General features: G+C 43.2%; 3 protein-coding genes across 4 annotated transcripts; 2 read left to right on the top strand and 1 right to left on the bottom strand.

Moving 5' to 3' along the window:
* Positions 1-73: 73 nt before the first annotated feature.
* LOC101063081 (cyclin-dependent kinase 4) lies at positions 74-7,052 on the bottom strand. The gene is made up of 8 exons (XM_003973099.3): positions 6,770-7,052; positions 4,137-4,371; positions 3,919-4,054; positions 3,661-3,828; positions 2,662-2,771; positions 1,784-1,834; positions 1,554-1,689; positions 74-1,457 (listed from the first exon to the last, which is right to left on the bottom strand). The coding sequence occupies exons 2-8, from the start codon at positions 4,358-4,360 to the stop codon at positions 1,383-1,385; spliced, it is 900 nt and encodes a 299-aa protein (XP_003973148.2). The 5' UTR covers positions 4,361-4,371; positions 6,770-7,052; the 3' UTR covers positions 74-1,382.
* Positions 7,053-7,736: 684 nt separating this feature from the next.
* LOC101063304 (E3 ubiquitin-protein ligase MARCH9-like) lies at positions 7,737-14,675 on the top strand. 2 transcript variants are annotated; one of them, XM_029826712.1, is made up of 7 exons: positions 7,741-8,093; positions 8,203-9,149; positions 9,357-9,755; positions 10,535-10,769; positions 12,777-12,932; positions 13,051-13,243; positions 13,948-14,675. In XM_029826712.1, exons 4-7 carry the CDS (start codon positions 10,536-10,538, stop codon positions 14,250-14,252), a joined length of 888 nt encoding a protein of 295 aa, XP_029682572.1. In that variant the 5' UTR covers positions 7,741-8,093; positions 8,203-9,149; positions 9,357-9,755; position 10,535; the 3' UTR covers positions 14,253-14,675. The 2 variants fall into 2 exon arrangements, with proteins under 2 accessions (XP_003973149.1, XP_029682572.1); XM_003973100.3 differs by having other exon boundaries at positions 7,737-8,093; positions 8,261-9,149; positions 9,357-10,769.
* A 456-nt stretch (positions 14,676-15,131) lies between these two features.
* Positions 15,132-19,170, top strand: mettl1 (methyltransferase 1, tRNA methylguanosine). Its single transcript, XM_003973135.3, has 6 exons — positions 15,132-15,368; positions 15,714-15,841; positions 15,936-16,120; positions 17,311-17,424; positions 18,468-18,569; positions 18,793-19,170. Exons 1-6 carry the CDS (start codon positions 15,286-15,288, stop codon positions 18,907-18,909), a joined length of 729 nt encoding a protein of 242 aa, XP_003973184.2. The 5' UTR covers positions 15,132-15,285; the 3' UTR covers positions 18,910-19,170.
* Positions 19,171-22,230: the final 3,060 nt, after the last annotated feature.

Genomic DNA, 22,230 nt, shown 5'->3' with positions numbered 1-22,230 from the left:
TTGAATGTACTTGTTTTAGGTGAGCTGTAGAGGCCTGACAGCCAGTCAAAGAAAGTCACCGGCAACACTCGTCGGGGTTCAGAGATTTTAACTGTTCTTTGCGATAAACAGAACTCGGTGTTCAGCGTGACAGAACTCACAGAAAGACGACGATCATTTGCATCGTGTTCCACATAGTAACAAGTCACTCAACAAACCAACATCCCTCCAATTTAAACATCCACATCTGCCGACTATAGAAGCGCACTGCTACAAAACACACACACACACACATACACACAGGGTCTACTGTCAAGTAATTAAAGAAGTTAAATAATGTCTTTGGGGTTTTAACAATACATTCTACACGTTTTAACGTGACATTATTACGCTATAAGGGGAAATCACGTCACGTTTGCATTGCAGATAAACTAGCCCACTGGCCTGGGTTCCAGTGAGGTGGCACAATGTGGATTCCCTTCATGTACCAGAACTTTACCTTGTTTGAATGTGAAACTAGGCTGGCTTATCTTGAAATAACGTAAAAGCTTTTTATCCACAAAAATGTGATAAAAATACATCTTTCAATAACGCAATGTTACGTTTTAACATGAAAAATATAGCGGAAACAAAAAGGCCTATTTTTGTTAGAACATTAACTTTTAAGTTAAATGTGTTTATGCGATACCATGTCCTTGTGTGTGTGTGTGTGTGTGTGTGTGGCAGCGATACCCTTCCGTAAAAGAGTTTACTTGCTCAGTGATAACGAAGGGAGGCAGTAGCTTCCATTTTAATGTGCTAGTATAGGTTATAGTTTGTTTTTTTTTCACGCATTTCAGCTCACTTATGTTTATAGCTTTAAACATTTGAAAAACGTAATGTGATTAAATCATGTGTTTTCAGCGCTGATCATCAGATTTCAAGAAAAAAAAAAAAAACCACCAAAATAAAATCCCCTTACATCTCACAGGACACAGCACATCGCACAGCTGTTTTTGTTCTTTAGGTCTGGATAAATATGAACACAAACACAGAAAAATCACTGATGCATTCATAATCAGGAGGCGTGGCTTCTGTCAGCTTGCAGGAGAAATGGGCGCATCTTTCCGCCGGGAACGCTGTGCGGGAATAACAACGGCAACATTTCAAAAGCAGGATTCTATTCCTGGATCCCTGTTGATGCAGACAATCAAACACCCAAAAACTAAAAGGCTGCTACCTCTGAAGACACACTGACATCATCGACTGGGACATTTACAGGGTGGACACTAACACGCCTCAAGTTCGGACCTCGCTCCGGTGTGTGTAACAAGGGAACATCAAAGAGGAACTCCCCCACGGTCGGGTCAAGTCTAAACCTCTCTGCACCTTTTACGGTTCTGCATCATTTCAGTCAGTGTTCCCTAGTTCTGAAAGTACGGGTGTTCTAGAGCCTTCAGGGCAGAGATTCTCTTGGTGGGGTCAAAGGTCAGCATTTTCTGCAGGAGACAGAGCGAAGAGGTATTACTTCCTTTGTGTCCAACCGGAAAATGACTCATCATTGATAATGGCTCGGTTCATTTCAAGTTACGCACCAACAACAGTTGAGCTCCTGACTCGTTGATCTCTGGAACAAAGTCAGTTATTGGGCTCGGCGAGGCGGAAGGGAAGTTTTTTCTTGACAGCGTAACATTGGTTGGCCACTCCTCCTCTGAAGGCAAGCCAATGACCCTGAAATTTAAAAGAAAGAACGACAGAGATTTAGCATTTCATCTCTCAGCATCTGCAGAAAAAAACAAATGCGACGAAGCCTATCGAGACTCACTTGATGATCTTCCCAAGTTGGTCCACTTCAGATTCTCCACAGAACAGAGGTCTGACAGACATAATCATTGCGACAAATCAGAAGAATGGAGCGGGTTTTGTTTCATTTTCGTCAAAACAGCGAATTATTCGAATAAAATGATGGCTCTATACAAATAAAGCCATGTGCATTACCCAATCTCCACCACTAGGAGGAGCCACTGTCCATTTAGAGGAGGAACTCGGAACTATAAACACACCTGGGGTTTGTTTTTTCCTGTTATTGTTTACCGAGCTTATTTTTTAAGGTGTAGTTTTTCCTGTAAAATAAATGTAACATTCCCATTATAGTGTTGAAATAGAAAATGTGTATGCCAAAAAGAGCATACATACCTACATAATAACTGACACCAACATTAATTAATATTGCTCAGATAACTGACCTGGAAACTATGACACTGATCCGGAAATTACATATTTAATTTTAGCACTTAAAGTAGCGGTAATATTAAAAACAACTCCAGTTGCTGTCTGCTGAAAAAGCTGTGGCTTCACGTTTGATCTTGGCCGTATGGATAAGGATTCTGTCAATATTTAACTAAATTCACAATCTTTTCTTTAGTGCCCAAGTAACTTTGATGCAAACGGTCCAACAGACATACAAGGCTGGGGATTACGCATGTGACTTTTTAAATGTCTCACTTTGGAACTCTGAGATCCAAGGTTGACGAGGAACTAGAACCGACATTATTAAAACAGGCCTCCACCTCACAGAGGGACATTCGGGATATGTCATCAAAGTTAATTAATTTGATTACCAGCTGACGCCTACCGTCGCTCTTACATCTAAAACTTAATGAGATTATAATTAGAATAAAAGCACCCGTTCTGATGACTCACTTGCGCCTGAACATCTCGGCAAAGATGCAGCCGGTGCTCCAAATATCTACAGGTGTGGCGTAACTGGACTGCAGCAGGACCTCCGGTGGTCTGTACCACAAAGTCACCACCTGGAAAACAAAACAGGCCGGAGTCAAATCCTGGAAGCAACAAACATGGTTTATTGAAAACATAAACTGTTACTTTGCAGATATAAGGACGTCCTGATGGACCGTAGGGTGGCCTAACTTGTGCTTGGTTCGCAGATGTTGAAGAACCGGTTAAAGATTGCCTGCTAAAATGCTAGCAGGGCAATGAGTGCTAACACTAGTGCTAAAACCAACTTACCCAGAACCACAGAGATCGTCTTCCCAATAGACATGTTAGCCTGAGGTATGGATCGAGGGTTCTCCCTTAATGAAAGTCAATTTAAACTTTCAGTGAGATAACTGAGCTCTGGCTGTTCTTCGACATTAAGCTAAATGGTTTCACCTTCAGGTTTTCCATACGGCACACAAGACAGAAAATGAGGACAAGGATATGGACGGGGGGGGGTTGGGTTTTCCACTGGAGACAAACGTCCAGCTGCTGTATGTTCATCTTATTGTACGTGCTGAACGGCATGTTTGAGTGTGCTAGCTAAATGTGCTGGCAGTAGTCATTACGCTAAAGGGATATAGGATGCTGGTAAATGTAATAGTTATAACATTATATAGATAACTGCGATCATATATAGGTCACATGAACCAATGCTGTGAATAAGCCAACAACTGCAGGACGCGTGACCGGCGCGAACATGTAGAGTTGAGTCGGAATCCTTAAAAAGCTTTTGAGATACATTCAGTTTGATCCATAATTTATCTGATCCACATATTAGATGTTGATTTTTGATTTGAATCATGAATGGAACTCAGCGTCTATGAATAAATGAATGTGTTTGCAAAGACAAATGTGTTTGCTAATCGCAGGACCGTTTGCTGTAAAGATAAATGTTACTTGAAGCTGCGGGGAAGCTCTTACCACCGGGGTGAGCACCATGTGACAGCTGTAGATCCTGGCCAGGCCGAAGTCGGCCAGCTTCACTTGGCCCTGACTGGTCACCAGAATATTCTCTGGTTTCAGGTCTCGATGCATCACCCGATTAGAGTGAAGGAACGCGAGACCGCACAGCAACTGCCGCATCAGGTCCTACAAAACATGTTTTTATTTGAATTTGAACTCAACCTCTCAAAAATAGAAAGCTTGTCGCCATTAAAAACAGTTTCAGATGGTTCTCACTTTAATACGACCAGGGGGTAATCCAGGGGCGGGGGCTTTCTCTAGATACGTCTTCAGGTCCTGGTCCACGTGCTCAAAAACCAGGGTGACTTTGGTTTCCTGTTCTGACCTCTGGGTGGCACACACATCCATGAGCCTGCCACGTGAAATGACATTGGAGGCTTTTGTGAGAGGCGTTCGAACCGACAACTCAAAACAAAACCGGTAAACGGTCTCACCGAACCACATTCGGGTGGTCGAACTGCTCCAGCCTGCGCAACAGAGCCACTTCTCTGACCGTGGAGACCGGGAGGCCATTTTGATCTGTTTGAACGCGCACGCTCTTCAGCGCCACAAACTTCCCGCTCTCCGTATCCCGAGCTTTATAAACCGTCCCGTAAGCGCCGCCTCCGATCTCTGCCACTGGCTCGTACTGGACACTGGTGCCGTGGGCCATTTTCATAGCCAAGCAGACTGGAAAAGAACCAGACAAAACAAATGGAAGTTAAGAAAAAAGGGTTTAAGGCATCACTTTTTCTATGCAGGTGTATGTGTAGCCTGTTAGCATTGGCTGCTAAAGGCTACTAATTAGCATTAAAGTACGGGGGAAAGGAACGTGGATCCCAACAGGATGACAAAAACATGCATTTCTATTGCAAACAGCATTGTGTTAATGAAAGTCTGAAAGTTTCAGTCCAAGCATGAGTCAGCATGCTTGGACTGAAACAACAACATCAACACCATCAATTAACGAGTCTGGACGACTTGCTGCAGAGGAAGCAGCACTTTTGGGCAGATTTTGTTGATAAAATATTTACAGCCTTTTGGCACTGCATGAAAACTTCCCCAGAGCTTCTGATGAGCTCAGTGCAAACGCGGGCAGTACGATTACACATCTCATTCTGCATCGGCGACGGGCTGAAGCCCTGCTCGCAGTCCAGTGATAATAACACAATGTAAAAGAATAGGACTTAAATATTCATATCGGCTCGCAAACCACAATTAGCAACGTGATCGACCTAAACTGCAGCTGACTCGGGGGAGGAGGTATTGCATTTTTCCTGTCAAAAGCACCACATTCTTCCTCTCACGCAGAGAAAGTTGAGTCACGCTGTGTCTGCAGACAAGAATCTGTCCAGATTCCAGCAAATCTGCAGCACACGCCAACTACTGTCAATATGAGTCTGGGCGAATCTGAGCAAATAACTAGTTTACTTTAGTGATGCAGTAACACAAATGCGCCAAAAGTCCAGCTTTTATTTCTTAATACTGCTAATGAACTGCTAATAAAACTTAAAAATAAACCTGCCATAATCATAATGCTAATATAACTAAAAAAAACCTGTCGTAATCTTCTTATATGAATTTAAATGCTGACGGAAATGTTGTTAATGCTATTAGACCGTGATTGCATTATGAGTCTGCAGATTTCCCCCATGTAGCTTGGCTCATAAACGTGGACTTTCAGAGTGAATCAGCCGCTGTGAAACCTGATACGGTAGGCAGATTGTACGGTAACGCGGCACAGCTACAAAGACATCAAAGAAATAGAGTCGAGAGAGGGAGTGCAGCTGAAGCTGCACATTTCCCGACGCAGCAAGGTCTGAATATCGGGCTAACGCATCGCTGCTGCTGATGCTGCTGCTGCTGTTACGCTGCAGTTTGATGTTCAATAGTTTCTCTGTTGTTGTTTTTAAAGAAACACTGAGCAGCACCGATTCACAACAGGATGCTGCTGCTAACACCCCTGCTAACACCTCTGCTAACACCGGCGAAGCCAAAACAAACAGTTTAGATGATTACAGATGATCCACGCCTCTTGTTGGCTATAAATTTAACACGGCGACACCAATGAAAAGGAGCCTGCTGATAAACGTGACCAGGACACCGAATATTTAATTCAATGAGAACATTAAATTACTTAAACATTAAAGTTTAAGGCATCGTAATGGTATTATATGATAGATCCTCATTAGGAGCAGATATTTACCTCTATTGGACTACTCAATTTATGCTAGATTTCTGCAAAGCAAAGATTATTGCTCCACTTATGCACATCTGTAGGCATTTTAACAGCATTAATGATCCTTTATGTAGTAGTGGGGCAATATAGACGATACATTTGGAAGAAAAAGGACAGCACAGGTATTTCAGATCTTTTCTGTTACAACTATTGCTAAATATTAGTATAAATTGGCTGAGTCATCCCACAGCATTTAACCCAGCATTGTCATCATCCCAATTTCAGGCCATGGGATTAAAGCGGAAACTTCTCCTTCGTGCAGGCTGGTCTGTGTCTGCTCCACACAGGAAGGGCTCCGTCCCTTCATCAAAACAACTTCTGTTTTTCTTCAGTGACACATCAGATTTTGGATCATCACGTCAAGTTTCCACTGATGCCTCTCAGCCCCGAGGTCGTTAACCCAGCAGACTCCAATTGATCACAGGAGGGGCGCCTGCCTGTATCGATCACCAGTCGGTCTCATTCATTTTATCCACTTGATCAAGTCAATTTTTTACCCGAATAGTGAAGGCCATGTGGGCGGAGCAGAAGAAAAATAGGCCCTGACGGTGGAAATCCCTGCCCTTCGACACGTGGTGCTGCTTCCCTGATTAAAAAGACTCCTTTCTGGGAGGAAAAAAAAGTGAAGCGACCACACAGGGACTGGTTTTACTCACGACCACTTACGTGGCGGAAGGATAAAAACAGAAGCACAAAGTAGAGCCGGGAGCGGAGGAAACAGATCACCGACACACAAGTTCCACATCTGTGCAACGTAACATATATGCTCGCGGTGTGTCTGTCGCGCGCGCGCACTCGGATAATCGCGTATACAATACGGATAATCACGGGTGGACGACTTGTTCTCACCTCGCCCGTGTGCTCTCCGCGGCAGGTAGGCTCACTACAGCTTCACGATGAGAACATGGTCACTAGGCTGCCACGTCTAACTCCACACAGAACCGGGTCACCGGTGACCGGAGCGGAGAGGGTGGGGGGGGGTGCTGCCGGTCCGCAGGGGAGAAGCCGATTCAGCACGCGTGGTTTCAGCCTCTGCCGAGGGTTTTGTCTTCCAGCGTGAACTCTCTTCTTTTCGGGATTGTCGCTTCCTGTTGCGTCTAGCAGCAACTCCTGGAGAGGGCGGGGCTTAAAAAAAAAGTCTCCAGAGTATGTCTCGTGCACGGAGCTGCGTCGCGAGTTACAACCAGAGACGTGCTGATGTCGGGTTGTACAAATGTTGTCAATCAACTCAAACGTTTCATTAATAACATTAAACTATTAAAAATAATTTATTTAAATAAAAAAATAAACAGCCTGTTTCGAATCGCCTTGAACTGTTTTACACATGTTTTTTTTTCTTTGTGTTGTATTTTGTATTTTGGTTGTGATTCAAAGTTACATAAGAAGGCAGAACGCTTTTCAATATAAGTAGAAAGGAAAATATATCATTCTTGTGATTAAATATTATTTAGCAAGTAAAACACACGGATTTTTTCACAATAAAATACACGTCTTTCAAATAAAATCAGAAAATCTGAACTTTTGCTCAAAGTCCTGTGTAAAGGAAACCGTTGCTGTGTTTACACGGATGTGTTTCTTAATGTAATAATGGGCTGAGCAGAAATATGAATAATCTCGTTAAAAGTGTGTGTCTGTGTGTGGGTTGGGGGGGATGCAGTCAAATAGTGTAATCCTGTCTGTGATATTATACTCCAATTTCATATTTTGTGGAAGAAATCCGCAGGATCATAAATTCATTGTTAAATATATGTATATATAATATATGAATTTGAAGTCGTAGAGATGATGGAGGAAAAATAATTAATCTATTTAACAAAAGAAGTATAATGAAGATTATACAGGAAAGTTTAGGTTGTGATACTTAAATCTCAAAGTGGTGAAATGGTTGATCTTTGTGGATGATAAAATATGTTGGTGGGTTTTTTTTAACTTTTAAAACATGGAAAAAAAAGAAAGAATTTCACAATTTCTAGGCTTGCTTTTACATTTACAGATGCAACTTGTTTGTGATCCAGATCTCTGTTCAGAATTCTGGTTCTGGAAATTAAACGACTGCATGACTGCGATTGTGGAGGTGGAAACAAAACCACACGGGCCTGAAAAATCCCCCAAACCCTGCAAAGAGCGCCTGGGTTCATTCTCAAGAAGCTGCGGGAGGTGTTTAGACCAGCAGGTGGACACAACAATATCAATAACACATTAACACTCAAATCAACAGAGTGATAAACGCGGCTGCATCATTATGATAATATCAATGTATTCATGCTGATATGGTTGTGCAGCAGTAGCTGAGAGGGTTCACCGCTGGGTCGTACATGACAGAGGCTGCTTACCTGACAGGTGCTCAGACAACTGATGTGAGGAGAGAATTCTCTGGAAACCATCACAGGACTGACAGCTGAGAAATAATCAGGAAAAAACCAAACTCTTGGGAGACACGTCTGTCTATGCAAACAGACACACGTCAAAGATCTAAGTGTGCGTGGCTGTTTCATATTATTCTATTTTATCGTTTTTTTTAATACAGTTGGGACATCATCATGGATCTGAGTGTTGATTAATGTTCTTCAATGCACTGAGCTTTCTTTTATGATATTTTCTTTTGATTGAAAAGAAAACTAAGACTTTTATTCAACTTCATCCTGGATTTTAACCAACACAACTGGATCAGCACATCGGGTAAGGCTCCATGGAGGGGGTTGATGGAAGGGTACACTGATCTTTAAATTTCCTCTTTGGATTTAACATACCAGGAACCAGAAATCATCTTGCAGCATCATGTGTGACCCACCATGTGCAGTAATGCTACGCTTGTGTTCCAGCTGTCTGTCAGAAGTGAACGTTTACCGGGATGGTGCAGCAACCTCAGCATGTGCCTCAGCAGCTCGGACAAGAATCTATAATTGAATGGCAACAGTTCCCCAGACAGCAGCAGCGAGGAAGCTAAATTCATATATAAGAAATAATGGCAAAGTGGATATTCCAGAAGCTGCCCTGACTGAAATCCATCTAGGAGATGATGAGTTTAAGTGCTTGCTTCTCCTGCAGGTCCTTATCTCTCACCGTGCCAAATCCAAAGTTACTGTAATTTCTCCCACAAAGGAGGATTGCATCATAAAAGAAAGTGGCTGGAAATCACATTTGCATCTCAAATCTTCAGAAGAATATTAAATGGAACTGTGATCCTCCAGAAGCCTCTATCAGCCCAAATTCTGAATATCATTCCAGTGTGAGTGGTCCTAAATTATGATACCAGTTCTATTTTACTAGATCCTTCTCCGGAAACCCTTCAGATTTTGAAAAAATTAAAAAAAAATCGTATTAAATATTCCTTACGTACCACATACATTTTTTGATACATGTGTTTGATCGGAGTGTTAACACATTTCCTGCAGCTTGAGGCTGAAACGCAATATTTGTTTTTCTTTTTCTTCAGCATCTGAACACGTGGTCTCCACGTCACATGAACATCGGCACCTTGGCTCTGTCAGCCTTGGATTGGAGCTTCATCTCCGCTCTTCCCGTTGGAGGGGAGGGTGTTGTTTTTAATCTAAATCTGGAAATATATACACGAGAGGAAGTTTCACATCGTCGAGTTTGACTATTTCGTGGATGGCGAAGACGCATGAAGTTGCGGGACTCCTGATTCGGGCCTTGATTTAATTTCGGACAAGGTGTGATGACGACGTGCACTTGTTTTTTAGCACCCAGAGGGGCCGGCTGCAGACCGCCATGGGCTCGTCCGTGTTTGTGCAGGAATTCGTGTCTGCCATCCTGCTGATCGGTGGTGCAAAGATGGTCGCGGGAAAGCGGGGAATTGGCGCCGCAAGTTCAGGTGACGCGGATGTTTTTAACTCTACCTCCAGGCGTATTTTTTGTCGAATCCATTTTGCAACTTTGCAAATGGGCCGTCGGGGTTGTTTTTGAAAGAGGACGCTCGATGTAGAAAAAAAAACAACAGAAAACAACGACCATCGCACAAGAAGATCTGATGCTGCTGAGACAACAAAGGATCCGATCTCTGTTCTCACCACCAGAAATGAAAAACTTCCTCGTCTAAAATCGCACCACACACACACACGCACATTATTCTTAACAGGATTTTGCACCAAACAACCCCTTTGCCACCCCGTTCAGTCATACTCTTTTCGTGGACTGTCTGTTACTCGCTGGGGCACCTGCACGACGCGATGCTGCTGCAGCGCACGGACTGAAATGCAAGTGCTTCGCTGTTTGTGTCTCTCAGCCTCCATTGAAACCAGAAAGAAATCGCGTCCGTCCATGAGAAACAGCCGCTCCCCATTGGCTGGATGGCAGCGCACATGCTATGACAACAGGATATACAAGAGCTATGGGCTGATCTCAGAGCCTATCATGTGTTTCTTCAGCTCTTTGTATGGATAAACGTGAACTGTCTGCGTGAAAGCTCGTGATAATAATAACAATAACAACAACGGCACCCACAAAAATAATGGAAAGTGGTTTCACAGAACTATTTGTGTGCTGAATAATGTTCAAATATCGGATCCGGATGTTTTTCAGTGAACTTAAATTGTTGCTACTGATGCGCTCGGGATCAAGCAGGACTGACACGGACACGGTCTCTCACAGCAGGATGCGGGGGCTGGCTGTAGGGGACTGTGGGTGGCCGTCGCTCAGCTGCTCCCACCGGGACGACGAGGAGGAATATTATGGCGCAGACCCCCGGCCCCGCAGCCTGGCGTTTGAGAACGATGAAGACAGGTTCAAGCCCAAGGGAGGAAACCTGGACGCCTCCTCTCTTCCAAGCCTCTCGGACAGCGGGATGCGTTCCCCGCAGTGCCGGATCTGCTTCCAGGGGCCAGAGAAGGTACACGGTCGCAGCACTGTTGCATTCCAGATGGAACCAATCCAGGGCCTTGCTGGGGGTCAAATGGGCCCCTCAACTGAACACAATTTACCTTTTCACCAGGTTAAATGCTTCACAGACAGGATTGGTGTCCTGGCACTTGATGATGTGCAGTCTTTTAGATAGTAGGCGTCATAAAAAGAGTTAAAGAAACATGATGGAAATATTTAAAATTTTAAGGTTTGAACTGATTCACATACTTGTTATTTCAAAATAACTTAATGCTTAATTTCAAAAAGCAGATTTTGGAACACACAAGATGCACGCACACATGTCATAATGTCATGAAAGGGCACCTTGGATTCCCAAAAGGGTGTTTTTAAGGAGCCTACAAGAATACCATTGGCAGTGAGTTTCTTTCCATGAGCTTCACTTTTAGCCACTTTGTGCAGCACAACTGTATACACGTCACAAGACATGCTTCACTCAGAAGCTTCCATGACATATCTAAAGCTGCAAGGCAGACTGGGGAAAGAAGTTCGATGATGGTTCGTATGTAAGTAGCTGCAGGACTGTGCTTTACAACCAAATGGCTGAACCTGCTTATACTGAAAACTTAATTTGTTATTAATCAGACGGTGTTGACCCTGATGGCATCACCGTGACCATAACCATATAAAAATGACATCCTGCGGTCTCAATATCACCCTGGAAATCTGGAGTTACTGACACCAAAAGAGAAAGAATAAATCTCTCAGACCCGGCAGGGATCTGAAAATAGCAGCAGGCTTGATGGAGGGCATCCGCACAGAGCCGGCTTTTATTGTGGGAAGCAGTCGGGTCTTTGTAGTAACATTCATATGATGCTAAAAAGTGCTGAAAAGGACACGTGAAAGAATGAAACATGAAAGCCATTTATTGTCATTGTTATTCAGCGAGATGTGAGTAAGACAGGCAGTGTGACTTCAGTAATCTGCCATGGGACTCTTTAATTCAGGCGTCAGCCCCTTTCATCATTCTCTCAGGCTACAGGAAGGTCACACAAAATAAGACCTAAATATCTTCTCTCCACAGGGAGGAGAGCAGCAGGGAGGGAAGAAGGAGGAAAACATTTAAAAAAAAAAAATGTGTATATAGGTCTTCAGTGGTGGTCTGAGTGTGTCAAATCCCGTAGATTAAACCAACCTTGAAGAGACAGACTTTGCTTGGAAGTCGGGGAAAGTTTCACTTCCCCTTCCTCTAGATGTGGGCTAATTAAAGAGCCGGTGTCACACTGAATCAGACAGAAACTAAAGTGTGAGTTGCAAGGGTGTTGTCAGTCTGAGGGCTTTTGCACCGAGCCGGATATTCTGTTACTGCTTCTGAGACTAATTGTGATGTATCCTAATCCAGATACAGCACTGAACGGGCAGTTCAAGGGAAACAAGCACACCTTCACTCCCTTTTATATATTGGCTCATGGTTTGCGGCTCAAATCATCAAAGCAAATGTATCCTTTGAGCGGATTTATTTTTAGAGCACAACACGCCTGGAATATCTTTAGATTAATGTGATGCAGTCGTTTTTGTAAGAGACTTAGCTGTAATAAAATAAAACCGGCAGGGGATCAGCTGCCAAAATCTCTCCTCAGGAATTCTGGCCTGTTTTGAACTCAGTTATTTTTGCGAGTGTGGCAAATTGGGAGACGATCGTTTCTCCAAAAATATCACCCCAAATGGACTGAGTGATGACTAAGCCAGCCAAGTAAAATCAGATGGTTCTTTTTCTTGAAAGAAAAAGATGCACCGCAAAGGTCAGAACTAAAATATTACAGTATCTGCAGTACGACTATAAAAACATTTTCCATCTCAGTCTCCAAACAAAGTAACAGTGCAGCTATGGTTTCTTCCAGTAAACAAAGAGCCATAAAAATAGCAGTGGCCTACTATAAAAACGGGGAGGGGGGGGCTCTTCAAAAATAAGACTAAAACATGAAAAAAAACAAAGCAAAACTATGCGCCTCATTCCTATTCAACATGTGTCCTGCAGGGGGAGTTATTGGGCCCGTGTCGCTGTGACGGCTCGGTGCGCTGCACACACCAGTCCTGCCTTATCCGCTGGATCAGCGAAAGAGGCTCCTGGAGCTGTGAGCTGTGCTACTTCAAGTACCAGGTCCTGGCCATCAGCACCAAGAACCCGCTGCAGGTAGAGAACAATGGTGTAGAAGAGCTGAGTGAGACACACATGTCGACAAAATACCACATTGTAAGGATTTTATATGCTTTAGTGTACTGAGTTCCCCCCATTTCTGTTTTCTCTGCAGTGGCAGGCCATCTCCCTGACTGTAATTGAGCGGGTGCAGATTGCAGCCATTATCCTGGGCTCTCTCTTCCTTATTGCCAGTATTTCCTGGCTGGTGTGGTCGTCTCTCAGCCCATCAGCCAAATGGCAGCGGCAAGACCTTCTCTTCCAGATATGCTACGGCATGTACGGCTTCATGGACGTTGTTTGTATAGGTAAATCTCACAATCTCATGCTGTGAAAGATTTGGCTGAATAAAAATTTAGAGAACACACACACACTAAATAAAGCAAACAACTCCTAGACATTAGCATTGTAGCATTGTTTATAATAATTAGCTGAGGTGAATTTGCTATTTATTACCTCCACCAAGGAGGTTGTGTGACAGCCAGCATCTATCTGTCTGTCTGTCTGTCTGTCTGTCTGTCTGTCTGTCTGTCTGTCTGTCTGTCTGTCAGTCAGGAAACTAATTCAAAAAGTTCTAAACAGGTTTTAATGACATTTCCAGGAAGTTGACAATGGGTCATGGAATAGATTGTCATTTTTTGGTTCTGGTTTCCGGAGGGACCTTGGACTTTGTATTAATGCTGCCTATATTATACTACAGGTCCAAATCACACTATGTGGGGAAATGACCTGTTTGGCAGAGGTCTGCACTCTCTGTGTGCTTTATTTTCTGGGTACTTTTGTTCTAATTGTTGTGAGTTCAGGAAGTGACCTTAATCTGGTCCCAATTTAACATCTGAAGTGTACTTGCTGAGTGGTTCTTGACACTTGTTTATTTGCAAAACACCAAGTTAATCTAGCAAATGCAATAGATATTTGAGAAAGCTTATCATTCTGTACATTCTTTACCTGGCAACACTTAATTCTTAACAAAGAAGCCTTTCCTGTAACATTATTTGCCCTCTATTCTCAGGCCTTATAATCCACGAAGGATCATCTGTTTACCGGATTTTTAAACGCTGGCAGGCAGTGAATCAGCAGTGGAAAGTTCTGAATTACGAGAAGGCGAAGGACTTAGGTGACCCCCTTAGCAGTAAAGGTCGCGTGGAGAGGAACTCTCACAGTGCCGTGGACAGCAGACAGAGGACAAGCCATCACGTGAGGACTGTTCTCCACCACCACTGTGGTTATACCATTTTGCACATCCTCAGCCAACTAAGGCCCAGCAACCTGCACCGTGCCAACCAAGAAGTGGTCATGAGAGTCACCACAGTATGAAAGTGGATAATCCTTCCCATTTGAGGGGGAGATCAAAGCGTTTGCCTAATCCATTTTAAGAACTCTTGTCACAGAAACACTGCCACAGAAAGTTTTTACAGACGTGGCACACAACAAAATAAAACCTATGGGTCCTTTTTCAAAAGCATAATGCTTTTATTATTATGTGTTTTTTTCTATTATTGTACCAATGTTGCTAAATGACCCAATTTTATGCTTTTGGTGAAGAAAAACATCAAAAAATCTAATTATTGTTACGGGATTTGATTTGTATGTATAATAGATGGTCTAAAGGTGTGAACTTTTGTGCTATTACACAACAACGTACTCCTGAGGGTCTGATGAGCTGGCAGAAGCGATGTGAAACATTTGCTTAAAATATACTCCTCACGTTTTGTAATAAAGATTTTTGTTCTTCTCAAAGAAAAAAGCATTGTGTTTTGGTGGATGCGTGAATGGACGTAAATAAATTCACATAAGGTATTATCTAGAACAAAAAACAAATAAAAAGCATTTATATTACCATTAGACTTCTATATTAGTCAAAAAATGTTTATATTGTTCTTTGGAATTTTGGAAAACTATAATTATTGCTACATGTTTCATAAGAGTTTGTGAAATTTTACTGTCAACACAGAAAAAAAATTTGGAGCTTAGTTGGTACAGCTGCGAGGAAACCGAAAACGTGTTACAACAGTCACAGAACAGTGAAACTGGTGTCTTAACCCCAACCCTAACCCTATTTAGTTGTAGACACACACACACGCACACATATATAGTTATTATTATTGTTGTTGATTTTTTTCCCCTTCAGTATGGTAAATAGTGATGCCTGTTAACAAACCTGGCAACCACCAAGAGGAACGGACGCCTAGCGATGACGTCAAAACTATGCGACCCACAACAGATCGCAACCCGCAAAACCGATCGCAGCGTGACTTTTTGGGAGTGTGTCACGACTGTAGTATAAATTAAATAATTTATCATTTTGCATTTTTTTTAAATAGAATACCGTCAGTGCTTTCAGTTCGACATGAGTACGTCATCAATGCCGCAGAAAAAATACTACAGACAACGAGCTCATTCCAACCCAATGGCTCATCATACGTTTGATTAGTGAGTGACTAATATAATTTAATATAATACCTTTATTGTACTCTACTTTTTTTATTACGAGCTGATAAGGATATTATCCAGTTTATCTTTTCGTAATTAAGGAGTTGGCAAGCTAAAATAGTTCGACTAATGCTAGTGTCATTTAGGAGCTTTTTATTTTAGTTACAATTCAGCTATAATTTCTTTGGTTTCTCCCTCAAAATACAATAACAGTTTTCACATTAATTGTATTATTATACATATTGTTATCCAAATTGTTAGCAACAGTTGTGTTAATAATATTATTGTTTTTATGTTTCTTGATTGGAAACCAGTTCTGTTTTTAACCTCCAATTTTTGCCTCAGCCCTGTTTGTCCGGAGGAAATGGACTGGTCCCAGTTGTATCCACACTTCTTCCCTGGCAAATCCTCAGAAGATAAGACCCATCAAGTTGAGTTTGCAGACATAGGGTGTGGATATGGGGGACTTTTAGGTGATCTGACGTTCTTTTTGTTCGGATGTGGTTCTGCTGGTTATCTCCTAAAAGCTTCATTCCCGTCTCCCTTTGTGTCTTTACCTTTCTCCAGTGGAGTTGTCAACACTTTTCCCAGACAAGCTCATGCTGGGCCTTGAGATCCGAGTCAAAGTCTCAGATTATGTTCGGGATCGTATCCAGTCTCTGCGGGCCTCAGAATCAGAGAAATACCAGAACATAGCCTGCATTCGTAGCAATGCCATGAAGTACCTCCCCAACTTCTTCTGTAAAGGACAGGTACATTTTCACGAGTCGTCCCTCACTCTTTTCAGGAGTTTGCCATCTTATCTCGCTGTGCAGTTCAGTTGTTGAATGTTTTTTTTACCCTAGATTTATGTATCAGCTGTTTGGTTGCTTCCACTCTCTGTGTTTCATGGCGGTTTGTGCTCACCTGGTCATCGAATCCACAGCTGTGACGACTGTTTTTCTATGCGGCAACGGGCATTGTAGCACTTGAGAACAACGGCAATAGCATGACATCCCTGATGAAAGGTCTCCAGTGCTGCTAGCATGGCCAGTGTTATTAAAACAAAAGATTTCACTGTTCTTTATTGCACTCAACCTGCAGGGCTGAACAAATATACATGTACATTTTCCCCTGATCTGGAAAGCCCAACCCTTTAGGCACTTTTATATAGTAATAATACAGCTGTGACATAAATTGAACCTAATTGGGCCACATATACGTCTCTATAACAGCTCATCAGAATGAGCCTACATTATCATTAAGTTAATGCTAACAGGCTGTTGCGGGCAATGCCAGGTCCATAAGAATCCCAGGAAAAACAGTTTGGGCTTTGGGGGATTACTGTACCCAGTGCAACATATGGACTGTATTATTTATATGAATTGCACCATAAATCCTGGATTGTACCACAATGGGGTCATTGACTGAGACGCAAGGCATCACATCCGCTCAGCACAGAGGAGTGCAAGCCGCCATTTATCTGTCGCAATTAGCCGCTGTAATCTGTGACTTGTTGAACCTCGTATTAGTTTATACAGTAGGTTGACTGTACCGTGGGTAATTTCAGCCCCCTGAAAAAAAACTCACCTCAAGTGCCCGGCGTGATTGAAAATGACAGGGGGGCGGGCATGGGGAACAGAACGCTACAACAGTGTCAAGGTTTCTACATGAGTAACATATGATTAAATGGAAATGATCATATATACTGTATATAAATAGAGAGAGGGAGAGAGAAGGGGGGGGGCACTTTTATACAATAAAGCTTTTATTTGTGCAGCGTAAACTGAGGCTTCTTACTATGATTAAAGAGAATTTGACATGAAGCTGGTGCAGCCAGTGGCGCGCCTCTCCCAGGCTTCTCTTCTCTTTCAACACACCAGAGACAATAAAGCGGCGTTTGGAACCAGCTTCCAGAGCAGCAAAATTTAAAGCCTGTCTGCAAATATGCTGTGTCTTTCAGCTCAGTAAGATGTTCTTCCTCTTCCCTGACCCTCACTTCAAGAAGACCAAACACAAATGGCGAATCATCAGTCCCACGCTGCTGGCAGAGTACGCCTACACGCTGAGAGTCGGGGTATGTGCAAAAGCAGCCCTGCTGGGGCGTTGACGGTGAATTTGGACTATAAGATGTACAATATGTCCGTTGTTTTAGCAGGATTGTGCAAGAAATGGGGGAAAATGGAAAGGTTTCAACAAAACCTGGCAGGGGTGGGAACCTGCCAAGAAATAACCAATTAAATTTTGATAGAGAGCCAGGAATTTTTATTTTAAGGGGACTGTTGGGCTTTTGCTGACGTAGGCGTCCTTGGGAGTGCTGTTAAATGGAATTCTTGGAGTTTCAAACCTTTACAGAGGCGAATGTCGTGGAGGGTTTTAGCTTGAGGTGCTTCAGTTTATTGAGGTAGTGGTCCAATTATCGGTGCAAATCTGCATCTGCTGTTTGAGTCATTGAATTAAAAATTACATTTATAAGTGATATCCTGGCCTTAGTGTTCTCTGTGCTTAACAAACACACAGCCTTTATAGTCCTCCTTACAAACTTTAACTGCATTTTTATTAAACTCCCAAGTATGAGAATTATTTGACATTCAAAGAGGACGTCAGCCGTTCTGGAAACCAGCTGCAGGTTGCTCAATGAATTGGCTTGGCCCTTATTTTATCAATTGATTTCTGCCCGCAGAAAATCCTCCAATTCACTGAAATAAAGTTGGGCAACATTCTCGATGCTGTTGCGCACGTCAGAGCAACGCATGCTGAGGTGGTCGCGATCCCACATTTTTCCGTCCCACGTGTTTAAAAGCACTCTCGGTCTCTTTCACTAGAATTCCTTTAGTGGCGGATGCATGTGTGACAAGCTAGCACGTCGCAGAAGAGTTTTCTTCGAACCCTTTTTTCTAGAAAGGCTATTTGCTAACCCTCCTCTGTGACAAAGGTGATTAACCTCTGTGTTGCCACTGGGTTATTTTTATCTCTTAGGAAGGGCTGATGAAACCATTTAAAAGAGGAGGGAGACAACAGTTTGCTTAAACAAAGCGATCGATTTTTGTCTTTGGCGAGATTTCTTTTTTTCTTTCCCAGAAGTTTTTTATTGATCCTGTGTTTGTGTGCTCGTGTCAGGGTTTGGTGTACACAATGACAGACGTGGAGGAAGTGCACATCTGGATGGTGAAGCACTTTGCCGAGCATCCGCTGTTCACGCGTGTCCCGGAGGAAGAGCTGGTACGTTGCTCCTGCAGCTTGTTATACACCAGTGTATAAAAGAGGTCAACTCCTACTGTAACATTCTTTAAAGGGATGGATTCTAATAACAGGTGAAATATGGACACACGTGACAGCTGAGCCTCGGTCCTTCATTAATGAGCTCAGTAGCTCTTCGCTGCTTAACATGGTTCTGGATGATCGCTCACATGAGGTTATTAAAACGTTGCTCTCATTTTGGCAGGTCAGTGACGTCATCATTAGTCGTCTGGGGACCTGTACCGAGGAAGGAAAGAAGGTCCAGAGGAACGGAGGCAAGAATTTTCTAGCAGTTTTCCGGAGGGTTGAGGAAACGAGCTGAGAGGGACGTGCGCGATCTGTTCTTTGGGTCTGCAACAGATGGACAGTCTCGTGGCATTTCCTGCTACTGGGTGTTTTGTTGGGGTTTTTTTTGCCACATCATTTTTATTCCTCGCCTTTTACACCAAACTGAGGAACAAGCTGAGACAAGGATCTCAATGCAGAGGAGACTCGAGAATTGTTTTATGTTGCCTTTTCAATATATTTTTTTTCCTTTTGCAAATTCCTAAAAATAATAAAAACAAAACCTCTGCTTTTGCCAGCATGGCTTCCATGTCTCGATCCGCGTCTCGGTCAGCAGCTGTCTCTTGGATTCGGCGGGAAGTTCCGAGTTCTCATTTGCAGTGAAATCCAAAAGCCTCGTTAGAGGGGAGCCTAATGATTCGTTTGTAGTTCCAGTCATTTTTGCAGGAATACACCCTGGACAGGTCTCCTTTCAAGGCACGCACACACACACACACACTCCCCCATCTAGGGGAAATTTGGAGTCTCCAATCAGCTCCTTTAGCTCTCAGCATTTGCGACCCAGACATGTTGTTGACCCGTTTCACAGACGCCAGGTGAGTCTTGACCAGTACAGGCTAAAAAGCATCAGTCATCCTGATATAAAATGAAATCTGCCCTTTTAACCAGTGCTTTTCTTTCAGCGGCTCGCTGAAAACTGCTTTTCCACAGAGGGAATCTGTGACAGCAGCACTGAACACTGTTCCTACCGTACAAAATATACGGGTTAAACATGTGCTTGTGGGCTCAAGTGCACATATGCAGTCTTGCTATTTACTGAGATGTTTTCTGTTCCAAGACAAACCGATTTTGAATACGCGGAGATGCTGGGCCAAGGAAAAAAAGCTCCCATGGTGATGGAGGCTGTGGCTTCCTGCAGGGTGGAAATGTATATGGGGGGAAAAAATCCTTCCTCCCCATGACGGCTGAGCCCACACCCTCCACTGAGAGCGAACCCGATCATCAGGACACTGCATGGTTTTTGACTAGATGAGCTACAGGCGCCTAAAAATCCAATCGTCGCCATTTGGCAACACCAGTAAAACCATGTGGATGTTGCCTTTGCTTCATACCCCAGGAATTGGTTGCACCTGGGCACGAGTGATGGGGCCAGCGTTCATTAACAGAGTGCCTGTAGCGAGCCCATCCAGCCTGCGTACATCTTAAACGAGGTTTTATCCCGCCAACCTTTATGAGCGTTAATTATTCCAATGTTTCTTTTATGCCGGTCGGTTCTTTGTCAGTGGGAGAACAGCTGCAGCTCCCAACTGGTCCCACCTGCCGCACACAACATCCCGCCTGCTTCAGTGTTTACATCAGCTTGAACAAACAGGAGTCTGGACTGGTCACCAAACATGTCTAGACCTTCCTGATCTGAGAGATTTGAGCGCTGGTTCACATCTGTGCCCCGGGGACGCCTCCATGGTTAATGTGCGTCGATTGTGTGGGGGTTGGGGAGCCAGTAGCTGGTGTTTCCTTCCCTTTTGATCCTAAGAAGATGGAATCTTCAACCTAGTCTTCTACGAGTGCAGAAGCGGATCAAATATAATCCTCAGTGTCCTGTTGACAGACCCACCACTCCACCTCTGAGCCACACACCCTTCTGATACCACCAAGACCAGCAGCCATTAACTTTTAACATACTTTTAGCACCCTCCTTCCCCCACTTTGGGCATTATGCCAGTACAGTGAGGGTGAATACCTGGTTCCTCTCCCCGCTGACCTCTACATCTACAACTGGAACTCAGCAGCTCACACAACCCCAACAGCACAAAGAAAGCATTCTTTTGCAGGATTTCTTACACTTCCCTTAATCGATATTAATCCCCTGTTACCAAGGTGATTAGTTACAAAAGGCTGGATTTTTGGGGGAGTTTAATTTCTTCCTCCGTGTGTGTGGTCCAAAGTGATCATCCAGCTGTGGGCAGGAACTGAAGAGAAGCGTTCCCCACAGGATGGAAATATTTTTTTAAAAAACAGCAGAAGAAGGGATGTTCAAATGTAGTAAAGTATAAGAGTGCATTAAAAGGTTTTGTGCAGCCGTGTACACGCTTCTGCAAAAGGAATCAATTTCACCTATAACGGAACCGGTGACTGATCGACGCTTGTTTGTGTGTACATGTGCATTTCATAGGTCAGCAACTTTATCTTCCTGACCCTTAAAGATAACTCCCAGCAGGGTTTTTCTTTCTTTCTTTTTTTTTGCATAACTCAGCAACAAAAAGTCCGATATGTAACAGCAGTGTTCCGCTGGTCATTAAATACAAAATACAAATGTTTTGTTCACATCATTTCTTATTGTGATCATTGTGCAATGTCCCTTGGCTTTGTTGTCATGATCACCGCTTTTTATCTTTTTTGTTTCTCTTTTCCAAGTTGAAGCAAAACTGAGATAGAGCGACTTCAAAGCATTGTCACTGCATCTCCACCATTTTAGTGATTTAATAGAGGGAAATATACCAGACAAGATCCCATAACCATCACAGCTCATTATTCCCCTCTTAATCTTGGCTCAGAGAGCAGGAGATTGGATTGGTACTTTATCTGACCTTTGTGAAGCCATTATGTCATCAAAAAAAAAAGACGCACAAACCAGATTGTCCACTGTAAAACACAATAAAAATGCAAATGCTACACGTATGAGTAGGGGACTCCAGCCGTCAGTGTTTCACGCTTGTTCCCACAATTCAATTGTTCGACCTGGCTAATGGTGAACCGAAAAGTAAACGATATGTGGACAACTCGCATTTTTGCTGCTCTCAGGAGTTTGTTAAGGTAAAACATCTTGCTTTCATAATCTCTCGATTACTATCGCACGCAATGAGAGCAATATGAGCTCATTCCTATTTCCAACTCAATAACTCAATATTTTAAAACAATATCCACAATAAATGTTCTAAATTTGTTCAAACGGTCAATTGTTCAGCTCCCGTCTGGCCTCTGGGTCAGCAGTGTGGGGAAAGAGTGAGAATTCTGTGAATTAGGGTGATCGTTTGAAGGAAATCAAATAATGGGGGCGACTGCCACAGACGGTTCTGGGTACAAACCTGGGAGGGGGGTTTACTTCACACACACTGGCTTTGGACAAATTCCACTTCGTATGAAATCAGGTCAGAATTTCCTCCCTGGCTGGGAAACCCACCAACTCAGCAAAAAGCGGGGGCCATATCTGTGTAAACAAAGCCCTGCAGGTCTGGCAGAGGCTGCTTCCTTCCACTTTTCTACCTAATCTGGGAAACAGCGACAAACAATGCGCAATAACTTCTGCAGTCTGGATTTTTATATCATAGAAATTACATTATAGACATCAAGATGTGTA

Source organism: Takifugu rubripes, chromosome 19 (assembly GCF_901000725.2).
Source record: "Takifugu rubripes chromosome 19, fTakRub1.2, whole genome shotgun sequence".
Taxonomy (NCBI): Eukaryota; Metazoa; Chordata; class Actinopteri; order Tetraodontiformes; family Tetraodontidae; genus Takifugu; species Takifugu rubripes.
This window is presented reverse-complemented; position numbering and strand designations above follow the sequence as displayed.

Excerpts from the sequence above, each read along its gene's own strand:
- LOC101063081 (XM_003973099.3), bottom strand. The coding sequence starts at position 4,360 with ATGAAAATGGCCCACGGCACCAGTGTCCAGTACGAGCCAGTGGCAGAG. Across the intron at positions 3,829-3,918 it reads TACCCCCTGGTCGTATTAAA|GACCTGATGCGGCAGTTGCT; the intron begins GTGAGAACCATC and ends CATGTTTTGTAG. Across the intron at positions 1,835-2,661 it reads GCCGAGATGTTCAGGCGCAA|ACCTCTGTTCTGTGGAGAAT; the intron begins GTGAGTCATCAG and ends TATGTCTGTCAG.
- LOC101063304 (XM_003973100.3), top strand. The coding sequence starts at position 10,431 with ATGTTCAAATATCGGATCCGGATGTTTTTCAGTGAACTTAAATTGTTG. Across the intron at positions 10,770-12,776 it reads GCTTCCAGGGGCCAGAGAAG|GGGGAGTTATTGGGCCCGTG; the intron begins GTACACGGTCGC and ends TGTGTCCTGCAG. Across the intron at positions 12,933-13,050 it reads GCACCAAGAACCCGCTGCAG|TGGCAGGCCATCTCCCTGAC; the intron begins GTAGAGAACAAT and ends TTTTCTCTGCAG.
- mettl1 (XM_003973135.3), top strand. The coding sequence starts at position 15,286 with ATGAGTACGTCATCAATGCCGCAGAAAAAATACTACAGACAACGAGCT. Across the intron at positions 16,121-17,310 it reads ACTTCTTCTGTAAAGGACAG|CTCAGTAAGATGTTCTTCCT; the intron begins GTACATTTTCAC and ends TGTGTCTTTCAG. Across the intron at positions 17,425-18,467 it reads CCTACACGCTGAGAGTCGGG|GGTTTGGTGTACACAATGAC; the intron begins GTATGTGCAAAA and ends TGCTCGTGTCAG.